This window comes from Coregonus lavaretus, assembly GCF_964263955.1.
Source record: "Coregonus lavaretus genome assembly, chromosome: 36".
Lineage (NCBI taxonomy): Eukaryota > Metazoa > Chordata > Actinopteri > Salmoniformes > Salmonidae > Coregonus > Coregonus lavaretus.
In genome coordinates this window covers 15,513,296-15,539,454 of record NC_140023.1, presented here as the reverse complement: position 1 = coordinate 15,539,454, position 26,159 = coordinate 15,513,296, and the positions used below count along the sequence as shown (strand labels likewise).

The 26,159-nt window shown below is 43.4% G+C and overlaps 1 protein-coding gene across 11 annotated transcripts in view; it reads left to right on the top strand.

Moving 5' to 3' along the window:
- The window catches only part of birc6 (baculoviral IAP repeat containing 6), a 156,599-nt gene that overhangs the window by 64,769 nt on the left and 65,671 nt on the right, over positions 1-26,159 (top strand). For 10 of the 11 annotated variants that reach the window (XM_084153657.1, XM_084153654.1, XM_084153649.1 and 7 more), the window contains 8 exons: positions 2,153-2,278; positions 2,685-2,846; positions 3,570-3,743; positions 12,931-13,130; positions 18,378-18,681; positions 19,665-19,882; positions 22,798-22,962; positions 23,128-23,293. In XM_084153657.1, coding sequence (XP_084009783.1) covers positions 2,153-2,278; positions 2,685-2,846; positions 3,570-3,743; positions 12,931-13,130; positions 18,378-18,681; positions 19,665-19,882; positions 22,798-22,962; positions 23,128-23,293 — 1,515 coding nt within the window. Of the gene's footprint in view, positions 1-2,152; positions 2,279-2,684; positions 2,847-3,569; positions 3,744-12,930; positions 13,131-13,613; positions 13,686-18,377; positions 18,682-19,664; positions 19,883-22,797; positions 22,963-23,127; positions 23,294-26,159 lie in introns of all 11 variants that reach the window. The other variant, XM_084153656.1, reaches the window with a different exon arrangement.

Below are 26,159 nucleotides of genomic sequence, written 5' to 3'. Positions count from 1 at the left end.
GTTTATATTTTTGTTCAGTGTACTTAACAAAAGGCACATCTCAATAGGTGGTCCAGGTAAGTCATGACATAGCACAAGTGGGGGGTGGGCCTTTCCTCTTTTGTTCTCTATTGCTCCTCTATTATTCCTCAAGCAAGGGAGAGGCCGATGACATCATGGATTCCCATCAGATCAACTTTTTGAATGCCCTACTCATTGAAGTTTGCAGGTGTCTAAAAAACACTATTTTGATCAACTTATTTGTTTACCCTTTAGTGTGTATACTTTACTGTATTTATACTTGGGATATCACTTTTGAACAGTAAACTGGCACTATGTTAGACCCACAAGTCTAACACAGTGCCAGTTATATGCCACACCCTCATTCCCCTTTAATGCACCCTGCTGGTCAACCATATGATTGAAATAGCCCTGTGCAAGCTGCTGCACTGATTTATTTTTATTTATTTGGTTTTGGCCTTTACCAGAAGCCCCAGAGTTATGTAAGAAGCACTGAATCCAATTTTTTCTTGTGCTCTATTAAATAACTACTCCATTTCCTAAAATAGTCATTGGGCCCTGTCTATAAACTAACCTGGCCTGTCCCCTTCTCCTTAGGGGGATGATGTCCACACCTATAATCTCAGGCGCTACCCAAAATTCTTACTTGCAGGTTCCTAATCGACAATGCAACAATAAGAAATAATAAAAGAAAAGACTACGAACATAAAGTAAATGGCTCAGTAGATTTGTTTTGTTTTGCGTAAGGTAATACAGGAAGGCACAATTTATAGTCCAATATTTACATGTGCAAGGGAGCACAGCAGAGACCGCTGCAAACAGCTAGCGCTAGCCAGGGGTCTTGTTAAAGGAGCCTGCTGTTAGTTGCCCTTGGAATTGCTAATGCCAGATTATCTGCTATCAAGCCCATTTTATCTGAAATCTCAGGGAATGGAGGACTGAGATGGGCAAGCTAGATGTCAGCTGATTGCATCTGTAGTTGTTTGCATAGCGTTGTTCGCGCACACATTAGGGTTGATGTCAATACTAAAGCTCGACCGAAATGGGATTTTTTATCCGATTCCTATTTTAGAGTGGAAATATTAGCCGATAACTGATAAATCTGCCGCGGGACTTGTCAGGGAGTAGTCCAAACTCACGTTTTTGACAACGTGAGTTTGTCGTTGTTTTCCAGCTGGCTAGCATAAGGCAGCTCAGTTTTCAGAGGCTAATTTTTAGCTGGAATCAGTGAAGTTTATCCTCCTTTCACTACAGTAACAGTTTTTCCCCATGAAAAAAATATTGTCTTTCTGGTGCTCCTACATTTTATGTGGTGCTTACATTAATGTGCTTTCCTCAAAATTATGTTGGTAAGCAGTTTATAATAGCAATAAGGTACCTCAGGGTTTTGTTAGCATATACCCATGCTAAGGTATATTGGCCATATACCACACCACCTCAGGCCTTATTGCTTTATAAACTGCTTACCAACATAATTAGACCAGTAAATAGTAAATATTTTCATGCCCATGGTATACGTTCTGATATACCACGGCTATTAAATATAACACACCAGATTTTGCGGGCTTCCCTAAAGGGCTGTAACGTTACCACAGAGTTGAACGTTCTTAGCACGGCACTTGCGTTACATTTAGGCCTAGCATCCGTTGTTTGTCATGACACCCATGACACTTCACTTAACAGTATATGGCACTTTATTGAGCTGGAAAGCTTCTATCTACTCAGCGCTCACCGTAGAAGCACTAACAGTTAGTTCACAGTAGATCATTCTCCTCTCCGACTGGTTTAGTTGCGTTGGGACATAGTGTCCAGTATTGCTGTAGCACGTCAAGGCAAGATAGGCTTATAGCCATGTAAAAAAATAGGCCGCTTTTTTTCAGAGTGTTTTCTCCATCTCATATCGGTCCTTTTTGGTGAATTTAAACGCTGATACAAATAAATCTGTAACAAACTAATCGGCCGATTTAATACCGGTCAACCGATAAATCGTTCGGGCTCTAGTCAATACTTGTGTGCACGTGGCTAGTTACCCACTGGCAACTGGGGCTGTGTATATTATGACAATTAGCATCTACTCTTTCACACAAGTGGCTTTGATGGCTTGTTGCCGGAGGGTGGCTCTAACGTGCCCCATGCGCCCTCCCTCTTTCAGACACCCCCAGCATCACAGCCAAGCTGATCAATGAGCAGAAAGAGGACAAGGAGAAGAAGAATCATGAGGAGAAGATGAAGACCGACAGCGGTTTCCAGGACAACTACAGTGTCGTCGTGGCCTCAGGTACACGTTTGGCCGCCGCCTCCTCACAAACCCTCACGCATCCCTTCCCTCCCAAGCCTGCCAATCATTGTGGCTTAGCAGGAATAGATTAATTAATTGATTCTAAAGCACCAATTAGAGGGCAGGTATTGTTTTGCTGAAAGCTGGGCTTCCAGCCCTATGTTGAGCTCCTGCACCGAATGTAAATGAATGTAAACGATTGGTCTACTTGTATATGGAAAAAAGTCCTTGAATAAATAGAAAAATTGCTAAATATCCCAAATTTAATCAAGTATTTAGCTTAAAATATTTACATAGTGTTTGATAAGAAGCACTAGCCAGAAGTGCACACCTCTGGAATCACATTCATTAGCATGTAAAAGTCAATTTTACATGTTAAAATGACTGGAGTGTGTTTCCCTTTCAGGCTTGAAGTCCCAGTCGAAGAGAGCCCTGTCAACCCCTCCCCGTCCCCCTTCGCGGAGGGGCCGTGTGATGAGCGACAAGCTGACAGCCGCCTCAGGTGTGGACCCCTCTGCCAAAACTCTCAGCGTGCCTGTCTTCCACCTCTACCACAAGCTGCTACCAGGTACTGTGTACACACACACAGCTCCCCTCCTCTCTCCAGCACCCCCCCCCTCCGCCAAGTGAAGCCTATTCATCCGACGAAGCAAATTCATTGAGCCAGTGTGCCGGAGTGTCCTTTGGCTTGTTCTAGTCTGTAGTGCTGTGACCCTGGGGTGTCAAGGGAAACGGAAGTAGCCTTAGTTGGAACAGCTCATAGGAGTAGCAGCCTATCTCCTGTTTCTGTAGAGTGAGGCAGCTTGATGTACAAGTACACCCCCAATCTATCTCCTTAATTCTGAGTGTCGAGCAGAGACTCATCGGGTCCCATTTTTACAGTCTTTGGTATGACTCGGCCGAGGATCGAACTCACAACCGAATCTCATGGCGGACACTAATCACAAAGCCACTGAGTTGGTAAACGTGCCTATGTTTATCCAGCGGTTGATACTTTAGACATTGTCAGTACTGAAAATCACAGCCAGCAAGATCCAAGTTTTACCTAACTCTGGGAAGATAAGCAAAGACATGATCAGACCTTCGTTTGTAAAGATAAACATTTACTGTGGGCAAAAGCAGCACTCCATACATGATGTCTTGTCTTCACATGTAGTCATTGTTATATAGGTCACTAGCCCTCATGTCACGTGTTTTCTGTCCCTCTGGGCCTGGTAGTGTGACGAGAGTGACCACAAGGCTTTGGTTCCTTACTGTGAATGCTGTGTCTCGTCCCTCCACCCCCCTTCAGGTCAGCCCCTGCCGGCAGAGATGACACTGGCCCAGCTGTTGACCCTGCTTTACGACCGCAAGCTACCCCAGGGCTACCACTCAATCGACTTGACCGTCAAGCTGGGTTCCAAGGTCATCTCCGACCCCGGCCTCTCGAAGACTGACTCCTTCAAACGGCTCCGCACAGAGAAAGGTATGGCAGAGCACGCACGTACACACTAGACATACAATCGCACACTTGCATTCAGACATACACTACATGACCAAAACTATGTGGACACCTGCTTGTCCAACATCTCATTCCAAAATCTTGGACATTAATATGGAGTTGGTCCCCCTTTTGCTGCTATAACAGCCCCTACTCTTTTGGGAAGGCTTTCCACTAGATGATGGAACATTGCTGTAGGGACTTGCTTCCATTCAGCCACAATAGCATTAGTGAGGTCGGGCACTGATGTTGGGCGATTAGGCCTGGCTCGCTGTCGGTGTTCCAATTCATCCCAAAGGTGTTCGATGGGGTTGAGGTCAGGGCTCTGTGCAGGCCAGTCAAGTTCTTCCAAATCGATCTCGACAAACCATTTCTGTATGGACCTCGCTTTGTGCACAGGGGCATTGTCATGCTAAAACAGGAAAGGGCCTTCCCCAAACTGTTGCTACAAAATTGGAAGCACAGAATTGTCTAGAATGTCATTGTCATTATTCCTCCTCCACCAAACGTTACTGTTGGCACTATGTATTGGTGCAGGTAGCGTTCTCCTGGCATCCGCCAAACCCAGATTACTTAGTCGAACTGCTAGATGGTGAAGCGTGATTCATCACTCCAGAGAACATGTTTCCACTGCTTCAGAGTCCAATGGCAGTGAGCTTTACACCACTCCAGGCGACGCTTGGCATTGCGCATGGTGATCTTAGGCTTGTGTGCGGCCGACTCTCCCGACGAACAGTTCTTGTGGTGACTTTGCTTCCAGAGGCAGTTTAACTCGGCAGTGACTGTTGCAACTGAGGACAGACCATTTTTACGTGCTTCAGCACTCAGCTGTCCCATTCTGTGAGCTTGTGTGGCCTATCACTTCGCGGCTGAGCCGTTGTTGCTCCTAGACGTTTCCACTTCTCAATAACAGCACTTACAGTTGACCGGGGCAGCTCTAGCAGGGCAGAAATTTGACGAACTGACTTGTTGGAAAGGTGGATTCCTATGTTGGTGCCATGTTAAAAATCACTGAGCACTTCAGTAAGGCCATTCTACTGCCAATGTTTGTCTATGGAGATTGCATGGCTGTGTGCTCGATTTGTATACACCTGTCAGCAACGGGTGTGGCTGAAATAGCAGAATCCACTAATTTGAAGGGGTGTCCACATACTTTTATTTATATATATATATATATATATATATATATATATATATATATATATATATATATATAGTATAACTGCGTGCGCGCACACACTCTCACTCTCCTTCTACCTCCCTCTGTCTGACATTTGTCCTCTTGCTATGTAGTTAGTGTGTAAAGTGAGCCCAAACCGCTCTCTCCATGGGTCCCCTGACAGCCCATTCCACAGAGGGATTAATGGCTCTCCCCCTCCACTGCCATCCATTTCTCTGTCTGAGCGCTGGGCCTCAGTCTCCTGAGATGTCATCAGGTGCCATTACCATTCTGTGTAACAGGTGGCCCAGTGTGAGATGTGCATTTTCAAATGGCACCAACACAGTCACTGCGCTTTTTCACTGTTGAGTAATGGGGCTAAGGGAGCAAGTGTGTATCCATTTCTACAATGATGCTGTTGGCCTTCTCTCGCTCTTGGGCCGGGGTTCACTTCAGATAGAAAGCTATTATGTTATGATCATAAATTGGCCATGTTGACTACAATGTAAGAGAAAGATGGAAGGAGGCTTGAAAATGGTGTGGGTGCCTCTTAATGGCTTTAGCTGTAATAAATGCAGGCCAGTGCCTTCAGTCTTTTTCCATCAAGTTCCGTTAGAATCTAATGGAGTTATTTTGGACCCCGCTTTTATCACCTATTACCTCGCGTTCCTGCTTCGAAAGAAAAGCTCTGATGGTTGAAAGCTCCCAGAGCGATCTGACTCATGACCACCCAATCAGATTCCGCCCTCTACTTTTAAACTCGACTTGTTCACAAAGCTGTTTTAGCCCCTTGACGTTGTGGAAACATTTATACAAGATTCATGTCCTCTGTTAATGTCACTTTAACATCTATACGAGATTCATGTCTTGTATAGATTTAAACTAACGTACTACGCTCCATGTAATGGTTTTATGTGGTGTGGTAAATGTTATTACGGTCACCCTTTCAGGATTGCGTTAGAACAGTATTTTAGGGGTGATGTACTATATTTAGCTGCAAGGGGTGACGTAGTGAAGCTGAACTAATAGCTGACAAAAGCGACTCCAAGTTAAGGTGTTTGCTCTTACTAATGTGTGAAGACAAGTGTAGTCCAAACTAATCTGATAAAAAAAATCCACTTTACCCTATGATTCCATACGAGTCACTCGAATCAGGGCTAAATCCCATGTAGTTTCCACTGGCTCTGCAGTGAGACATTGTTTGCAGTAAGATATTGTTTGCTTTATACAGAAACCCACTTTAGTGCTTTTTTTTCTCTCTTACTGCAGGCTTGTTTTGCCATTGTAAAGAGAGCCCATGCTTGGTAGCACTGCTACAAAGCCCAGTGCCGGTCTCTCTGTCAGTGTGGATGTTGATTCTCCCCAGTGGCAGTTCACAGCCTGTATGCTGCCCCTGGGGCTAATTGTTAACACTAGCAGCCACCACCTACAGTCCAAGCAGTGGAGGGCATCAACTCCTCCCTGCAATGCACCCTCTTCTTCCACACCTCAGTCCTATCTGTCAGTCACACAGGATGACTTGTCCATCCCCCTGTTGGGTGAGATATTTTAAAAGGCAATGACTGTCAATCTGATCTGCCACCCTACTCCTAGAACAGTAGGCTGTTGTTAGTGGTTACACAAGATGGGAGGCCGGTGACCTGCATGTTATCTGCTAATGAAAGTCTGTCCAGCTCCAAACCCATTAAACCAATACTGTTTTCAGCCAGACACTAACCACCTGATTAGGTCAATCATTGTCTTCATCGAACCAATTTAGTTTCACCGCCGCACTCTCAGAGTTCAGATAATTAGTTGAGGTGTATAGATTAGAAACTGCCTGGAGCAGGCTGAAGCCTGCCAACGCTATATATTCAGCACCACTGCTTTCATCTCTGGTCTGGGGTAAAGGAGCACTTCATGGTAAAGGGTATTGTTCAGTGGATACACATTTTCAACATGAGGTTGTGGCGCATCTTTAATTGTTTTTGACAAACCTCGGCCCCATTGCTCTTTGTGCTTAACTACATACTTGACTGTGCAGTAAAATGCATGTCTGACAACACTTACTTCATAGCTCACCTACAACTTCCCCAAATAGCTTCCGATACCGTCACTTCCCAAAACAAATAATTCAGGAATCTTTTGTCTCGAGACTCATTGAGGCTGATAAATGGGGAGGAGAGCAGTGACCTTCACTAACAGTCCTGCGAGAGAGAGAGAGAGAGAGAGAGAGAGAGAGGGAGGGGGGGTGAAATGGGGAGAGATCTCTTAAACCTGCGCGGAGGCTTTGACCAGGGGGAGCTTTACATAATCCATTTACCAGGCTCAGCCCCACTAACTGCCATCCACTGAACTGAAGACGGGTACATGGAGAGATCTAGCCCCAGCCCCCTTAAAAGCCTTCAACTTCCGCAAATAGGCCAGGCCTTTTAGAGCTAAATGGGTTTTGTCCCTCTAACCATTTTTAGGTTTCTAGGTCTACTCCATAGAGATAGATAGAGAACTCTAGTGCCCAAAAGCCCTTTTTAGCATGGGCAGCACCGTTGAGGACTTTCACCATTTTGAAGTAGTTAACTGGGTGGGACTTCATATGGCAGGGATCAACTAGATTCAGCCGCAGGCCGTTTTTCTTCTTCTTGAGCGGATCGTTGGGGGGCCGGAATATAATTACACATTTGTAGACTGCAAGTTGACCGCAAGAAGCCCAAATATGCAGTGCCTTCGGAAAATGTTCAGTCCCCTTGACTTTTTCCACATTTTGTTAGGTTACACCCTTAATCTAAAATGTATTCAATTGTTTATTTTCCTTATCAATCTACACACAATACCCCATAATGACAAAGCAAAAACAGGTTTTTAGACATTTTTGCTAATTTATAAAAAAATTAAATAAACTGAAATATCACATTTACATAACTATTCAGACCATTTACTCAGTACTTTGTTGAAGCACCTTTGGCAGCGATTACTGCCTCGAGTCTTCTTGGGTATGACGCTACAAGCTTGGCACACCTGTATTTGGGGAGTTTCTCCCATTCTTCTCTGCAGATCCTCGCAAGCTCTGTCAGGTTGGATGGGGATGTCGCTGCACAGCTATTTTCAGGTCTCTCCAGAGATGTTCGATCAGGTTCAAGTCCCTTCTCTGGCTGGGCCACTCAAGGACATTCAGAGACTTGTCCCGAAGCCACTCCTGCGTTGTCTTGGCTGTGTGCTTAGGGTCGTTGTCCTCTTGGAAGGTGAACCTTCGCCCCAGTCTGAGGTCCTGAGCACTCTGGAGCAGGTTTTCATCAAGGATCTCTCTGTACTTTGCTCCGTTCATCTTTGCCTTGATCCTGACTATTGTCCCAGTCCCTGCCGCTGAAGAACATCCCCACAGCATGATGCTGCCACCACCATGCTTCACCGTAGGGATGGTGCCAGGTTTCCTCCAGACGTGACGCTTGGCATTCAGGCCAAGGAGTTCAATCTTGGTTTCATCAGACTAGAGAATCTTGTTTCATGTTCTGAGAGTCTTTAGGTGCCTTTTGGCAAACTCCAAGGGGGCTGTCGTGCCTTTTACTGAGGAGTGGCTTCCGTCTGGCCACTCTACCATAAAGGCCTGATTGGTGGAGTGCTGCAGAGATGGTTGTCCTTCTGGAAGGTTCTCCCATCTCCACAAAGAAGCTCTGTCAGAATGACCTTGGGTTCTTGGTCACCTCCCTGACCAAGGCCCTTCTCCCCCGATTGCTCAGTTTGGCCGGGCGGCCAGCTCTAGGAAGAGTCTTGGTAGTTCCAAACTTCTTCCATTTAAGAATGATGGAGGCCACTGTGTTCTTGTGGACCTTCCAATGCTGCAGAAATGATTTGGTACCCTTCCCCAGATCTGTGCCTCGACACAATCCTGTCTCGGAGCTCTGCGGACAATTCCTTCAACCTCATGGCTTGGTTTTTGCTCTGACATGCACTGTCAACTGTGGGACCTTATATAGACAGGTGTGTGCCTTTCCAAATCATGTCCAATCAATTGAATTTACCACAGGTGGACTACAATCAAGTTGTAGAAACATCTCAAGGATGATCAATGGAAACAGGATGCATCTGAATTCAGTTTCGAGTCTCATAGCAAAGGGTCTGAATACTTATGTAAATAAGGTATTTCTTTTTTATTTTCAATAAATTTGTAAACATTTCTAAAAACCTGTTTTGGCTTTGTCATTATGGGGTATTGTGTGTATTTTACTGAGGATGTTTTATTTAATCCATTTTAGATTTAGGCTATAATGTAACAAAATGTGGAAAAGGTCAAGGGGTCTGAATACTTTCCGAAGGCACTGTATATAATATTTGACTAAAACATATTTTCAAAGCTTGCTTACATTTGCAGTGGTGGAAAAAGTACCCAATTGTCATACTTGAGTAAAAGTAAACATACCTAAATAGAAAATGACTCAAGTTAAAGTCACCCAGTAAAATACTGCTTGTGTAAAAGTCTAAAAGTATTGGGTTTTAAATATATAAGTATCAAAAGTATAAATAATTTCACCTTCCTTATATTAAGCTGTAAAAAATAAAGAAAAACCCTTGAATGAGTAGGTGTCAACTTTTGACTGGTAGTGTATATATTTTTTTTTCCCCGGTGAGTCAGGGGAACACTAATACGCAGACATAATTTACAAACGAAGCATTTGTGTTCAGATCAGAGGCATTAGGGATGACCAGGGATGTTCTCTTGATAAGTGTGTGAATTGGACACCTTTTCTGTCCTGCTAAGCATTCAAAATGTAACTAGTACTTTTGGGAGTCATGTATGGAGTAAAAAGTTAATTATTTTCTTTAGGACTGTGGTGGAGTAGAAGTAGTCAAAAATATAAATAGAAAGTACAGATGCGCCAAAAACTACTTAAGTAGTACATTGAAGACGATTTTGTGTCACTCTTATGCGTGTGAATAAATGTCCAAAATTAAAATCACTTGGAGCTTATTTCGTGGTGTTTTTAGTCTTATGTCCAACAATAAAAATCCCCTCTCCCCCAAAATGTTTTATTTTTTGCTCAGAAAACTTGGGGGGCCAAATTCGGTCCGCACACCGCCAGTTGGGGAACCATGTCATATGGGTTAAGGAAGGATCACATAATTCCATCCAGGTCACCAGGCGGGACCAGTCAATGAATTATACTCCTGAGGAAACATTCCGTAACTGCAGGTGGCAGTAAATCACCAACCTTGGCTTTTTATACCTGTTCAAACAACACACTCTAGGTGGCAGTGTGCACCATTTCAGTTTGTTTGCCAACTCATAGAAGTAGTAGAAGAAGAACATTGACTACGCCATAATGGGACAGAGACACTGATGTTATGTTTATCTAAGTCGATGGCCTACCCTTGATTTATCACTTGGAACTCTCTGTAAAATAGGCCTATGTTTGTTCTTGAGCAGAACTATAGAATTCCTTGTCGTTCACAATTTGTTATCTTTCTCGCAGATCTTATCTGATATGCTCCCCTGAAGTCTAATGATACCCTTTTTCCCTTGCCTTTTTGGTTGCATTTGAAATGTAACCATAACTCACTGGGATGATGTTAAGATATTATCTGGGTAGCCCAGTCTCTTCTTGCGGCCTGCCGTCTAAAGGGATTTTTCCCCTCCTCCTTGTAGTGAATAAAAAAATCACGAGGGTTGTGACTAATAGGGTTTGTAACAGGCCCGTTCTGTCTGGAATTCCAAATCAGGATTAGACGTGATGGAGAGGGAACCGCTCATCTTTCAGTAGCAATTAATCATTTATTTTATTTTCTTCTCCAGGAGGGATGATGTGCAGCTTTTTGTAGATGACCTATCAATCGACTGGGGCTTCATATCGTCATAAAACAGGCCGGCCGTGCCGCAGAATGAAAATGATAATGGGGAGCTATTTTTACCCTCCGTTCCATTTTGTTTTTATTTTGTCTACAGAACCACACCCCTGACGTGCAAACAAGGACAAGTAGTCTGTGCCCTTGATTCTGTTTTAATCAGTGTGCACTTCATCTGGTAGTGGCACATCCCTTTTTCCAAGTGCAACCATTAGCCCATATTTACACATTCACATATAAAAATTGAAATGGGACTCATCCCCTTACAGTTGAAGTCGGAAGTTTACATACACCTTAGCCAAAAACATTTAAACTCAGTTTTTCACAATTCCTGACATTTAATCCTAGTAAAAATTCCCTGTCTTAGGTCAGTTAGGATCACCACTTTATTTTAAGAATGTGAAATGTCAGAATAATAGTAGAGAGAATTATTTATTTCAGCTTTCATTTCTTTCATCACATTCCCAGTGGGTCAGAAGTTTACATACACTCAATTAGTATTTGGTAGCATTGCCTTTAAATTGTTTAACTTGGGTCAAACGTTTCGGGTAGCCTTCCACAAGCTTCCCACAATAAGTTGGGTGAATTTTGGCCCATTCCTCCTGACAGAGCTGGAGTAACTGAGTCAGGTTTGTAGGCCTCCTTGCTTGCACACGCCTTTTCAGTTCTGCCCACAAATGTTCTATAGGATTGAGGTCAGGGCTTTGTGATGGCCACTCCAATACCTTGACTTTGTTGTCCTTAAGCCATTTTGCCACAACTTTGGAAGTATGCTTGGGGTCATTGTCCATTTGGAAGACCCATTTGCAACCAAGCTTTAACTTCCTGACTGATGTCTTGAGATGTTGCTTCAATATATCCACATAATTTTCCTTACTCGTGATGCCATCTATTTTGTGAAGTGCACCAGTCCCTCCTGCAGCAAAGCACCCCCACAGCATGATGCTGCCACCCCCGTGCTTCACGGTTGGGATGGTGTTCTTCGGCTTGCAAGCGTTCCCCTTTTTCCTCCAAACATAACGATGGTCATTATGGCCAAACAGTTCTATTTTTGTTTCATCAGACCAGAGGACATTTCTCCAAAAAGTAAGATCTTTGTCCCCATGTGCAGTTGCAAACCGTAGTCTGGCTTTTTTATGGCGGTTTTGGAGCAGTGGCTTCTTCCTTGCTGAGTAGCCTTTCAGGTTATGTCGATATAGGACTAGTTTTACTGTAGATATAGATACTTTTGTACCTGTTTCCTCCAGCATCTTCACATGGTCCTTTGCTGCTATTCTGGGAATTATTTGCACTTTTCGCACCAAAGTACGTTCATCTCTAGGAGACAGAACGCGTCTCCTTCCTGAGCGGTATGACGGCTGCGTGGTCCCATGGTGTTTATACTTGCGTACTATTGTTTGTACAGATGTACGTGGTACCTTCAGGCGTTTGGAAATTGCTCCCAAGGATGAACCAGACTTGTGGAGGTCTACCATTTTTTTTCCTGAGGTCTTGGCTGATTTATTTTGATTTTCCCATGATGTCATGCAAAGAGGCACTGAGTTTGAAGGTAGGCCTTGAAATACATCCACAGGTACACCTCCAATTGACTCAAATTATGTAAATTGCCTCTCAGAAGCTTCTAAAGCCATGACATAATTTTCTAGAATTTTCCAAGCTGTTTAAAGGCACAGTCAACTTAGTGTATGTAAACTTCTGACCCACTGGAATTGTGATACAGTGAATTATAAGTGAAATAATCTGTCTGTAAACAATTGTTGGAAAAATTACTTGTCATGCACAAAGTAGATGTCCTAACCGACTTGCCAAAACTATAGTTTGTTAACAAGAAATGTGTGGAGTGGTTGAAAAACGAGTTTTAATGACTCCAACCTAAGTGTATGTAAACTTCCGACTTCAACTGTATGTCTGGAAAACTGGTGCCAGTTTCTTCTCTCTCTCTTCTTGGTTGCTTGAACTTGATAAATGAATAGTGATAGTTCTGTTTTTTTTCCCCCTCTCTCAATCTTCTAATGAGGGATGAGTTATGAGAAATTATTTATCTCATTAGGTGTCTGAGATGTAAACGATGTTCCTCTTTGCAGGGCATCCCATTATTTACTTGTCATGATTGGTTGAGTGCGGCACACAGAAGAACACAAGCCACATAGAAAATACATAGTGTCAGTGAGAACCCTCTTCTGCTTTTCCCTCCTCCAGTGGAACACTGTGACATGCTGAGTAGCTGTCCAGAGGACGAGCCCATGACCCCGGGAGACGAGTGTTTGGACGCAGCCATCGATGAGTCCCTGCTCGAGACCAACCCCATCCAGTCGCCCCTGCAGGTGTTTGCAGGCATGGGTGGTCTGGCCCTGATCGCTGAGAGGCTGCCAATGCTCTACCCAGACATCATCCAACAGGTTTGGCTGCTTCATAACTAACTAATACCAGCACCAGTAAAATACCACTTTCACAACTTGCTTAATTGGGGAGTTATTTAATTGTAGTCCTACAATGTTAAGCCAATTTTCTAGATATTATGTTTAGATATAGCATATAATTTAGAGCCCAATACTTAAGAAATTCAAGCTACCTTTGCTACATAGAAAGTCCAATGCAGATCTGAAGTTGCCAAGGTAGTGTCGTGTCTCTTCTCTGGGTTCAGCCTGTTGAGAGGCATGGCATGGCAAGTCACTGTTTGCCATTCAGTTTAAATCCGTATTTGTCTCTTCTGGGCTCCCCCGGTGCTACATTATTCCTCCTAAATGAAAGTAAATTGATACTTTAAACGGTAATTGAGAGCACGTAGCGACAAGGTGACTAGCTGGAATGGCTTCTGAGAGCTGCCAGGTACTAAATCTGTTTTGTTTTGTTATTTTCTCCCCCCTTCCAAATTGTTGCAGCGAATTGAATTATTCAGGCAGTCTCCCAGAGCTACTGGTGGTTTGAAGCAGACGCCCCATGAGGGCTACCAAGTGAGATGATTTGTTTTGTACTTAGCATTGTGATGAATATGAAGCATATACATGATTGGTCATTGATTGGTTGACCATATCCCCCTCTCAACAATATATTACATGATTCTGCATTAGTTTAACCCTTTGTATGCCTCTGGATAGTGTTTTTAGAGCACGCTCTTAAGGTTTTGAATAATTGAAGTGTTATGCTCTCATCCTGAGTGTGACTGTTAGCAAAGTAAACTTAAGGCATCGATGCAGGTGAGGCTTTTCTGTTTACCCAATACTGACCCTGTGTAGGGTTTTCTGATGGGTTAGCCAAACAGCCCAGGTCTGTATCTTTTGTCCCACTCATGTTTAGCTGTTTACTTACAGCACATCTTGTTCCTGGAGATCTATTCTGGCTTTTAGTGCAGCTAAGCTTGAATTGATTACATTGATCACAACTAAGCACAAAATAACTTTGTTTCTCTGCAGTGCTGCAGCTCTGATACTTGCCTTCATCTTAAGAACACTGGACACAACAAAAAAAAAACACTCACTGTAACAGGGGCCCAAACGTTGTGAGGGCTGGTACAGTGCCTTCAAAAAGTTTTCACACCCCTTGACTTTTTCCACATTTTGTTGTGTTACAGCCTGAATTTAACATTGATAAAATTTAGATTTGTTTTTCACTGGCCTACACATTACCCCATAATGTCAAAGTGGAATTATTTTTAGATATTTGTACAAATTAATAAAAAGGAAAAGCTGAAATGTCTTAAGTCAGTAAGTATTCAACCCCTTTGTTATGGCAAGCCTAAATACGTTCGGGAGTAAAAATGTGCTTAACAAGTCACATATATTGCATGGACTCTGTGTGCAATAATAGTGTTTACCATGATTTTTGAATGACTACCTCATCTCTGTAACCCACACATACAATTATCTGTAAGGTCCCTCAGTCGAGCAGTGAATTCAAAAACAGATTAAACCACAAAGACCAGGGGAGGTTTTCCAATGTATTGGTAGATGGGTAAAAAAACAAAACAAAAACAGACATTGAATGTCCCTTTGACTATGGTGAAGTGATTAATTACACTTTTGGATGGTGTATCAATACACCCAGTCACTACAGAGAAACAAACGTCCTTCCTAACTCAGTTACAGGAGAGGAAGGAAACCGCTCAGGGATTTCACCATGAGGCCAATGGTGACTTTAAAACGGCTACAGAGTTTTAAATGTCTGTGATAGGAGAAAACTGAGGATGGATCATCAACATTATAGCTACTCCACAATACTAACCTAATTGACGGAGTGAAAAGGAAGCCTGTACAAATTTTTTAAATCAAAAATGCATCCTGTTTGCAACAAGGCACTAAAGTAATACTCCAAAAATTGTGGCAAAACAATTCACTTTTTGTCCTGAATACAAAGTGTTGTTTTTTCTTTTTCTTATTTTTTAGGGGGTAGATCAGCTTTAATATTGCAGATAGATTGTAACTTCCATCAATAATTGTCTGCATCACTTCCAATCCCCCATGTTTTTTTTCTTCTCGCAAATATATATACACTGCTCAAGAAAATAAAGGGAACACTTAAACAACACATCCTAGATCTGAATGAATGAAATAATCTTATTAAATACTTTTTTCTTTACATAATTGAATGTGCTGACAACACAATCACACAAAAATTATCAATGGAAATCAAATGTATCAACCCATGGAGGTCTGGATTTGGAGTCACCCTCAAAATTAAAGTGGAAAACCACACTACAGGCTGATCCAACTTTGATGTAATGTCCTTAAAACAAGTAAAATGAGGCTCAGTAGTGTGTGTGGCCTCCATGTGCATGTATGACCTCCCTACAACGCCTGGGCATGCTCCTGATGAGGTGGCGGATGGTCTCCTGAGGGATCTCCTCCCAGACCTGGACTAAAGCATCCGCCAACTCCTGGACAGTCTGTGGTGCAACGTGGCGTTGGTGGATGGAGCGAGACATGATGTCCCAGATGTGCTCAATTGGATTCAGGTCTGGGGAATGGGCGGGCCAGTCCATAGCATCAATGCCTTCCTCTTGCAGGAACTGCTGACACTCCAGCCACATGAGGTCTAGCATTGTCTTGCATTAGGAGGAACCCAGGGCCAACCGCACCAGCATATGGTCTCAGAAGGGGTCTGAGGATCTCATCTCGGTACCTAATGGCAGTCAGGCTACCTCTAGCGAGCACATGGAGGGCTGTGCGGCCCCCCAAAGAAATGCCACCCCACACCATGACTGACCCACCGCCAAACCGGTCATGCTGGAGGATGTTGCAGGCAGCAGAACGTTCTCCACGGCGTCTCCAGACTCTGTCACGTCTGTCACGTGCTCAGTGTGAACCTGCTTTCATCTGTGAAGAGCACAGGGCGCCAGTGGTTAATTTGCCAATCTTGGTGTTCTCTGGCAAATGCCAAATGTCCTGCACGGTGTTGGGCTGTAAGCACAACCCCCACCTGTGGACGTCGGGCCCTCATACCACCCTCATGGAGTCTGTTTCTGACCGTTTGAGCAGACACATGCACATTTGTGGCCTGCTGGAGGTCATTTTGCAGGGCTCTTGCAGTGCTCCTCCTGCTCCTCCTTGCACAAAGGTGGAGGTAGCAGTCCTGCTGCTGGGTTGTTGCCCTCCTACGGCCTCCTCCACGTCTCCTGATGTACTGGCCTGTCTCCTGGTAGAGCCTCCATGCTCTGGACATTATGCTGACAGACACAGCAAACCTTCTTGCCACAGCTCGAATTGATGTGCCATCCTGGATGAGCTGCACTACCTGAGCTACTTATGTGTGTTGTAGACTCCGTCTCATGCTACCACTAGAGTGAAAGCACCGCCAGCATTCAAAAGTGACCAAAAAATCAGCCAGGAAGCATAGGAACTGAGAAGTGGTCTGTGGTCACCACCTGCAGAACCACTACTTTATTGGGGGTGTCTTGCTAATTGCTTATAATTTCCACCTGTTGTCTATTCCATTTGCACAACAGCATGTGACATTTATTGTCAATCAGTGTTGCTTCCTAAGTGGACAGTTTGATTTCACAGAAGTGTGATTGACTTGGAGTTACATTGTGTTGTTTAAGTGTTCCCTTTATTTTTATGAGCAGTGTATATATATATATATATATATATATATATATATATATATATATATATATATATATATATATACATACACACACACACACATATACATACATACATACATACATACATACATACATATCCTTTAAAAAAATATATTTCCCTTTATTACTTTCCAACCCCACCACCCCTTCCCTAATTGGACTAAACTAGTGAACAACAGCGCTTAGGCCTCTACTTCCAGCTTATACATACTATATAAATTTTATGGACACAGTCAATTTGACAATAATTATATTTTGTTTGTTTTTACTCCTGAACTTCCTTTACCCTCAACCTCCGATCATTTTCATGATGTCCATCCGGTTTGCTTCTATATGCCATATCTTTCTAACTGTGCTCTTTCACAAAAGCTCTCAACCTATAACTTATATACTTATTATGGACACAGTATGCTTTACATTAGTTATCAGTATGAAAATGTATGCACTCACTACCTGTAAGTCGCTCTGGATAAGAGCGTCTGCTAAATGACTAAAAAAATATTTAAAAATATATATATATCTTGTTGTTATTAGTCCCATCCTTCAACTTCATTCAACACCAACCATCAATCTCTTAACACTACAAAGTGTTATGTTAGGGGCAAATCCAATACAAGACATTACTGATTACCACTCTCCATATTTTCAAGCATAGTGATGGCTGCATCATGCTATGGGTATGCTTGTGATCGTTAAGGACTGGGCAGTTTTTCTAAATAAAAATAAACGGAATGGAGCCAAACACAGGCAAATCCTAGAGGAAAACCTAGTTTAGTCTGCTTTCCACCAGACACTGGGAGATGAATTCACCTTTCAGCAGGACAATAACCTAAAACACAAGGCCAGATCTACGCTGGAGTTGCTTATCAAGAAGACTGTGAATGTTCCCGAGTAGCAGAGTTAGTTTTGACTTAAATCTATAGCAACACCTGAAAATGGTTGTCTAGCAATGATCAACAACTAGTTTGACAGAGCTTGAAGAATTTTGAAAAGAATAATGGGCAAATGTTACACAATCCCGGTGTGGAAAGCTCTTAGAGACTTACCCAGAAAGATTCACAGCTGTAATCGCTGCCAAAGGTGCTTCTACAAAGTATTGACTCGCATGTGAATACTTATTTAAATGAGATTCCTGTATTTAATTTTCAATACATTTGCTAACTTTTCTTAAAACAAGTTTTTGCTTTGTCATTATGGGGTATTGTGTGTAGATGGGTGAGGGAAAAAAAATGTAATCCATTTTGAATTCAGGCTGTAACACAACATGTGGAATAAGTCAAGGGCTATGAGTACTTTCTGAAGGCACTGGTTGGTTTAATTTATGTTAAACTTGTAAATCAGTTGACCCTCCACTTTAGTGTTGAGTTAGGAGCTTTGTGCCCAGGGCACTATATCCAGTCTCTATTGATCTGAATAACAGCTCTCTAGTTCCATATGCTCCCTACTACCCTCAGTGCCCAAACACAACATATGACATTGAGATCCCATCCGAGTCAGCACATCTGTCAGCGTTTTCCATGTGTTGTCCTCTAACCCCATTCTATCCCTGGCTTGTCCTGTGCAGGTGAGTGCTCCAGTGGTGCCCTCCACCACGCAGGAGAAGCCCAAGGACAGCGACCAGTTTGAGTGGGTCACCATCGAGCAGTCTGGCGAGCTCGTGTACGAGGCGCCAGAGACAATGGCCGCCGAGCCGCCACCCATCAACAAGTCGTCGGTGCAGACCATGTCGCCCATCCCCGCCCACTCGCTGGCGGCCTTCGGTCTGTTCCTGCGCCTGCCGGGCTACGCTGAGGTGCTGCTGAAGGAGAGGAAGCATGCCCAGTGTCTGCTCCGCCTGGTGCTGGGGGTCACAGACGACGGAGAGGGCAGTAAGTGACAACACCTCTCACGCAGCTTCAGGCATGGTCAGGAAAAACACCTGACCCCTATTTATGAAGGATTTATAAGCATGTTCATATTTGGAAACACCATTGAGGATAACCGGGTCCCTATGGTGTTTAATATAGAAGGTTGCTGCAGGGACAAACATTCTCAGCCCTACTAATAGCAGTTCACTTTTCCCCCAATGCTCAGATTGACTTTGTCAGGCAGTTGATCTTGCCAAGTTGTGGACCAAGCAGATCGATAATGCCCATTATCAGAGACCCTAAATACATAGCTTTCAGTGTCATAATATGGGCAATGCATGTAAATCGACTCTTCTAAAAGCACCTGGCCACGAGCGGGTAGAGAAAGAGCGGGAGAGAGATTTTTATCCCTCCATTTACAATTGAGGCACGTTTGTTCTCCCTGGTGCAGCTCTTCCCCTGCAGACCTTGAGACCGTATCTGTCTGCGGGCCCTGTGGATCATTTAGCCAAAATACTCACACTGGCTTGTTTTTAATATTGACAAGTCCTACCCTCTCATACATTACAACTCCTCACCAGCCAACCTCTGCTCTCATTTGCCTTCATTATTGATGGCTATTTAGCTCCCCTCTCTAGGACCTGAAATAAACCATGTTGTCCTGCAACACTTTTTTCTTTAGTCCTTGAAATAACGTCCCTTAATGATTGATGGAGAGCAGGCTGCCAGCTTGTTTAGTGACACTGGTCACATAGCACACAGTCAGCCTGCCATTTAGTCGGCTGTTGTCTTCTCTGGCCTCATTCTCATAAGTGCTAAATCGATGTATCCATCCTTTCCGGACAGTATTCCTCCACCTCTATGGTCATCCCTCTCACCATCCCTCACACTCATAAAGTGCTTCATTCATTTTTGAGTAATTTATCCAATTCTATTCAATTATATTATCAATCATCTTCTCTGATTGGCTGTATCTCTCGCCTTCCTTCTTTCCTTCCTTCTAGGTCACATCCTGCAGTCTCCGTCAGCCAATGTGCTTCCCACGCTGCCCTTCCACGTGCTGCGGACCCTGTTCAGCACCACACCCCTCACCACGGATGACGGCGTGCTGCTGCGCCGTATGGCCCTGGAAATAGGAGCCATCCACCTCATCCTGGCCTGCCTGTCAGCCCTCAGCCACCACGCGCCCCGTGTCTCCAAAACCAGCGGGAACTCTTCAGAGGTGAAGCCCAGTCACTGACTGTGTCCAAAAGGCGCTCACATGCACATACACACTTCTGGTGACGTGCATGTGGGCTTAACACTAGAAGTGCAGACAACGTCTTTTGAACGTCATGTGAATTTAAAATTGTGTTATCTCTGCAATTTTCTAAGTCAAATCTTCGACTAAACTAATTCCACACATAGGCCTATAATAATAGATGTAGCCTAAAGACCAGATTAAATTGACAGTCTAAATGCATGACTATATTATCAATTGTCTTGTGAATAGAGAGGCCAGCATGTGTAATTGACAAAGAAGGGAACAGAGCTTACGAAAAAGTGACTGTTGAAAATCTTCCTACAGAGGTTCATGCATGTCAGATGTTTTGATTTATATAACCTATCGGAAAGAGCAGAGATTCTAAGGTTTCTAAACAACTACATTTGCCAAACAACTCTCTAAATATTATTTTTTTGTAGAATAACCGCAGTTCCATGTGTTCCACATGTGAGCACTTGCGGCAGCATATAGTCTAGGCCACTAAACACAGACTAGTAACAATAAAATGTAAAATATGCTATTCTGTTCTTTTGAAATACATTTTATTAGTTTCATAATGTTTCTTAAGACCTGCCTTAACGAAATAATAATGCATTTCTTTGATGGTGTATAACACTTGAATTGTGGTATTATTTTTGCGATGGCATGTATGAAATGCGTTTATTAGGCTGTTAGAATGTTGATGCCCCAAAGGTGCGGCATTGGCTCGAACTGGGATGCCTCGAGGCCCGGCCATTCTAGTGTTAAAATAATAAGAATGTAAACACAGTTCAAACACACACATTCTTGTACGTCACCAAATGTGGACAGATGCCGGTGGAAGTTTGTTCTGTCCATTGAGTTCTCTTGTGTGTTCATGATGGACCAAGACCAGGATAAACCTCTTTTTGGGATGGGTTGACAAAGTATTGCGTGACAAATGGTGTCAGCCTTGTCTAATGCTTTTGGCTTGACATGATAGAAGGTTCTCACTCTCCTTTTGTCTTTCCCTCAATGAGAGACGGGCGGTGAGGATCAGTCATGTTATTAATTACTCTACCTGGCAGGGCTTTACTCAGGGCTCTTATGCATATCTCCACTGAGCCCTTGACAAATTGGGTAATTGGTTAGTGGGAATGATAAGAGGCAGGTCTGGCTTTGAAGAGAGACGTGTCCTTTGTATTATTGCCAACTCCAGGCAGAAGGGAACATTAATAGGAATTGAATCATGCGCTGTCTGACTGCCATGCCCATTAAATGGAGTGATTATACTTCTATTGAGCTTTCTGCTGGGCTTCAACACTCACCTCCTGCTCAAAGCCTTTCAAAGTACTCTGTACTCTTCTAGGACCACTGAGACGCAAAGGAGATGACTAACAACTCGGAACAAATAACAGATTGATACAATTTGGTGGATACAGTCACAATATTGATTTTGATCACTAGAAGCTCAACGCCACCAGCATCCAGCAATGCCACCACAAGGGTCGAAGCGCTATAGATCAAAAGCCTAAATTCAGCTAAACTGCTGAAGATGACACTTTATATAGCAGGCGAGGCTATTACAGTACTACAGCCCAGTGTTACTGTGGATTGGCTCAACACGTGCTCTTGTCCACAGACCCGTGTGGATTTAAGGAGTTGTCAGAGTTGAGGACAGATCTCGGAGCCGATGGCTTGAGTGCGGGCCAAAGTCCTGTCACAGCAGTAATGTACAAACTCAGTACTATACAAAACACACACACACTATGGCCATCTATTAAAAGCCGGTGAACAATGAAGAAACTCACCAAAGGAATAAAAGAAAAACAGGTCAAAATCCCAGCAGTCTCATCCCACCTACTGTAAAGTCAATGCAAATGCTGAGTCATCTCCATTGCGCCACAGTTGACTGATAAAATTGACAGTGATCTCTGATGGCAGAGGTGCATGTACATATACGCCACCTCCATTAGCCGGTAACATTCCCATAACGCTTGTCTGCACGTTGGGAGCGTTCCTGCAATGTTAAAGATGCGCTGGGAGAGCGCTCCCGTAGATCTTTATAGCACTCCCACGTCAAGCCTGATGATCGTCAAAGCAAAAAAGGTGCCGTCTCAAGAAATGTTCTCCTCTCGTCTAACTCAGACATCCTTTCATATCCATCTCTCTGTTCTCTTTATTCAAACATGCCCCCTGCTCCCTCCCTGTACCACAGGGAACTCTCGTTGCTCAAATATCATACGCACAGCACCAGGTCAACCTTTGTTTAGTCCGAGCATATGCTCTTTCCCTCCGAGACTCCTCTGCCTTTCATTTGACAAGGTCTCCTATTCAAACTGCTGGGCATGTGCTCGGAGCAGAACTATCAGTGCCTCAAGTGTATAACGGCTGTGACAAGCAGGGCTGCATAGGAGTTGGGACTGTGGGTAGGCAGGCTGTTATGTTTGTTGGTGATTTTCTACCTGGAAAACCAGCATTGCGCTCTCACTCAACTTTTGATGAAGTGTTGTGGTGTCTCCCTTGTCGTGATGTGTGTGTTGTCCTATATTTTTATTTTTAATCCCCCGTCCCCGCAGGAGGCCTTGTGCCTTTTGGTAGGTAGGCCGTCATTGTATATAAGAATTTGTTCTTAACTGACTTGCCTAGTTAAATAAAGGTTAAATACAAATAAATAAATGTGACAACTGACATTTTGAAAAGGGGGAAAAGTAATCTTATTCAGTCCAAATGTGTAGCCTATGCTGCATTGAGAATAACATTTTAGTCTTTTGCTGATTTCATGAGTTTATGGAAGGCTATTATCAGTAGGCCTGGCCTATGTTGTCATCACAATGGACCAGTAGACTACACTTTACCCCCTGCTGATTTCCTGTGTTGTGCTCATCACCTCCACTCTTTCTGTCTGGCCCCAGCCCACAGTGTCCAGTGGTCATGGAGGGGGCACCAGTGAGGAGCAGCAGCTGTACTGGGCGAAGGGCACTGGGTTCGGTACAGGCTCCACTGCCTCAGGCTGGGACGTGGAGCAGGCCCTCACCAAGCAGAGGCTGGAGGAGGAGCATGTCACTTGTCTGCTGCAGGTAAGAGTCCTCTAGGCCTAGCTAGGTGTAGTATATCCTGATGGTTTTCCCCAGTGGCACAAAGTGTTACGTTGCTAACAATTCCTGTGTAGTTACCCCAGAGAAAGGCCTATATGTGTTGCTAAACATGCATGTGTGTATTCTCCCCCGTCCCCTGTCTCCCAGGTGCTGGCCAGCTACATCAACCCAGCAGGCTGTGTGAGTCATGGAGAGGCCCCTACAGGGGAGAGCAGGGGCCACAACAGCAATGCCCTTCCCACGGTGCTGCAGGAACTGCTCAGCCAGTCCTGCCTCATTCCAGCCATGTCCTCTTACCTACGCAACGACTCCGGTGAGTCTTGAAAGTTTCCATGTAGGTTTTGATAACTCCTTTAAGGATGGCTGTGCCTTTAACGGAACGGGAAACTCGATGGCAAATCCCACAACAATATATTTGATTGGTTGAATGTATCAGCACTGCTTATGAAGAAAGATGCTGCCTTTTCGTTCTATTTCAGTACTGCATTTCTCAATGGCTTCTCCTGGTCTCAGACAATGTAATGAACCTTTATTGGAAAATAAGGATCGGCCAGCTTTTGTTATAGAGTAGAAATAAAAGACAGCGTTACGGTCAGAGTAGTAGAATGAGGAGGTAATCTTGTTATGCGCATTACATGTCCTTTCTGCTTCTAGGCTACCTGGTAAATTGCAGTGAGAGCGAGGTGTGTGTGAGTTGATCATTGCTTGATGAGACAGCAGATGGAGCTGCAGTATCTTCCTCTAACATGGTGATAAGAAGACCAATATCTCAATTTACAGTAAATATATTTGTCATTCAAAAGAGCACCAAAATGTTTCAAATGTTTACTCAGCGAAGATTTACCAGCCTAATACATTCATTCAATACAGTACAGTGTCCACTTACACCCTTAGCTCTCACCCCCTCCCTTCCACAAAGATGTACTCATTACCAATGATTTCTCTGTGCTCCTCTGTGCGTATCACAGAACTTCATATCAGTCAGGAGAGGCCTTGAGTTAATGGGAGTACACATTCCTATTGTCCACTGCAGTCCACTAAATAATGGCACTGCTCGTACACAGAGCTTAAACCTAACACTACTTTCTATATCAAAGGGTATATAAAAACAATCTACTACTAAGAGGCTATAATGATATAAAACAGTAAAGATATAAAACAGTAATATAAAGTAATTTACAATCTATCAATAGCTATTGCTTATGTGGGGGTCGACACTCTCCAATTAACTTCAATAAACTCCAAGCAATTTCAATTATATGAATCCATGCTTTCAAGATACCCATCCACTTATAATTATGTATTTTCATGCGACAGAACAAATACTGTCTAATTTGATTAGGTTACTTGTGGCTTAGTTAGGGGGTAATTATTGTGTGGCAAATTGGATTATTTCTTCTGAAGATAGGAAGCGTCCATTGCACGATAAGAACTCATTCTCTATGCTGAATTGAACAGTTTATTTTAGATTTTTGAATATGCAACAGACGTCTTTGTTTGAGAATTTGTTCTGTGCACCGAGAAACTCTTAGAACCCTTTCTCTCTTGAGTATAGTTTATAGAGAAGTTTAGTGAAGGTCATTCTTATTCTGAGCATGTACAATCATAATTCTACAGTACTGTCTGTGGGGAGTCAGTACTCTGTGATGGAATCAGGGTGTGATAGGCTTTTTGTGAAGGCAGGATACGGTGGTAATCCGCAAAGGTAATCCCTAGTCCCTGGGGGCGAGGGCTGACCCAGAGTTAACTGAACACCTGAGCTAGATGTTGGATCAGTCCAAGGCTCTGACTAGGTTTGCTGTCTGCTCTCACCCTGGGGTTTCCAGAGGGGCATGCAGGCCTGTGTTCTTTCAGTTGGCTGATAACCTCAGTGAGGAATCATCCCAAACCCCTCTTAATTGGAGTGTTCACAGTCCACCCAACCAACCCCCACACATTTACAATCTTTCCAATATCTGTGGGATAGTAGAATATATTTTCTCTCTTTGGTGATAGTGGAATCTGTGGATGTAGTAGAATCCATCCTCTTTTCTGTGGGGATAGTGGAATCTGTGGTGATAGTGGAATCCTTGGGTATCTATCCGCATGTTGTGGGCATTTTCATGGTACGCTTGTTTTTGTCCAGTTAATGAATATGAACAGAAAACAGAACAAAGTTGCTCACGGACCTTCAGCTATTGCCAGGAATAAAATGGCAAGTTGGCACACTGCCAAGGAAATAAAATAACCTTGAACAAACCTTTTCATACTCTGCTTCTAACGAACCCATCGAAGGATACATTAGGGTTCTATGGACAGATTATTGGCATGTTTGGCATGATTTCAACAAGGTGCGTAGACTCACCCCCAAATTATCTTATGCTTCTCGATCTGTTTGTTCTAAGCTAAAATGGGCAGGTAGGCCTATATCAACATAGCCTCCATTCACAAGGACTTGCTTAATGTGTTGCATATCATGTGGTGGCAGCTAATAGCTCTGTCTATATAGCCGCAACTGCCTCTTTGTCCGACGCCGTTTGTGTGTGGCTGTTCACAGGAGCGTGTGTATGCTTGTGTGTGTGTGCTGTTGTGCATTAAAGCGGCCCTCGTCTGATAATTAAATAACAACAGATAAAGAGATGAGTATTGTAATTGGTCCTCATTATCTGGTAAATGCCTCAGACATGCTCACGCGTGGTGTGCAAACATGCAGCCGTGGCTGCGTGCTATTAAATCACCAAGTTTACTGCCTCCTTTTCAGTGTCGCACTCCTTTCAGTGTCGTAGTAATGACAGGAGTTTTTCTGCCATTGAAGTCCTCGGGCGGGTCTCCTAAGATTTTTATTAATCTTCCCGGATGGAAAAACGCATTCAGTGTAAACTTAAACGACTAGACATAAAGTATGTAGAAAGGATAAAGGACCTATATATTTTTTTAAATATAGTCTTTGAGAACTACAATCACCAAAATAAAAGCTAGACAGTCAGGGAGAATTGAATATTCAAAAAACAATGTATTTAGCAGTATAGATTTTATTATTTTTGAGCAAAATAACACAGCATTAGCCATGGCAAAATGCATAGAATTGCAGGAAATTAGCTTTAAAACTGCTAAATTCTCTCAGCTGCAAAAAGGTCAAATTAAATGTATTGTCACATACACTGGATAGGTGCAGTGAAATGTACGGCCAAGATGGGAGC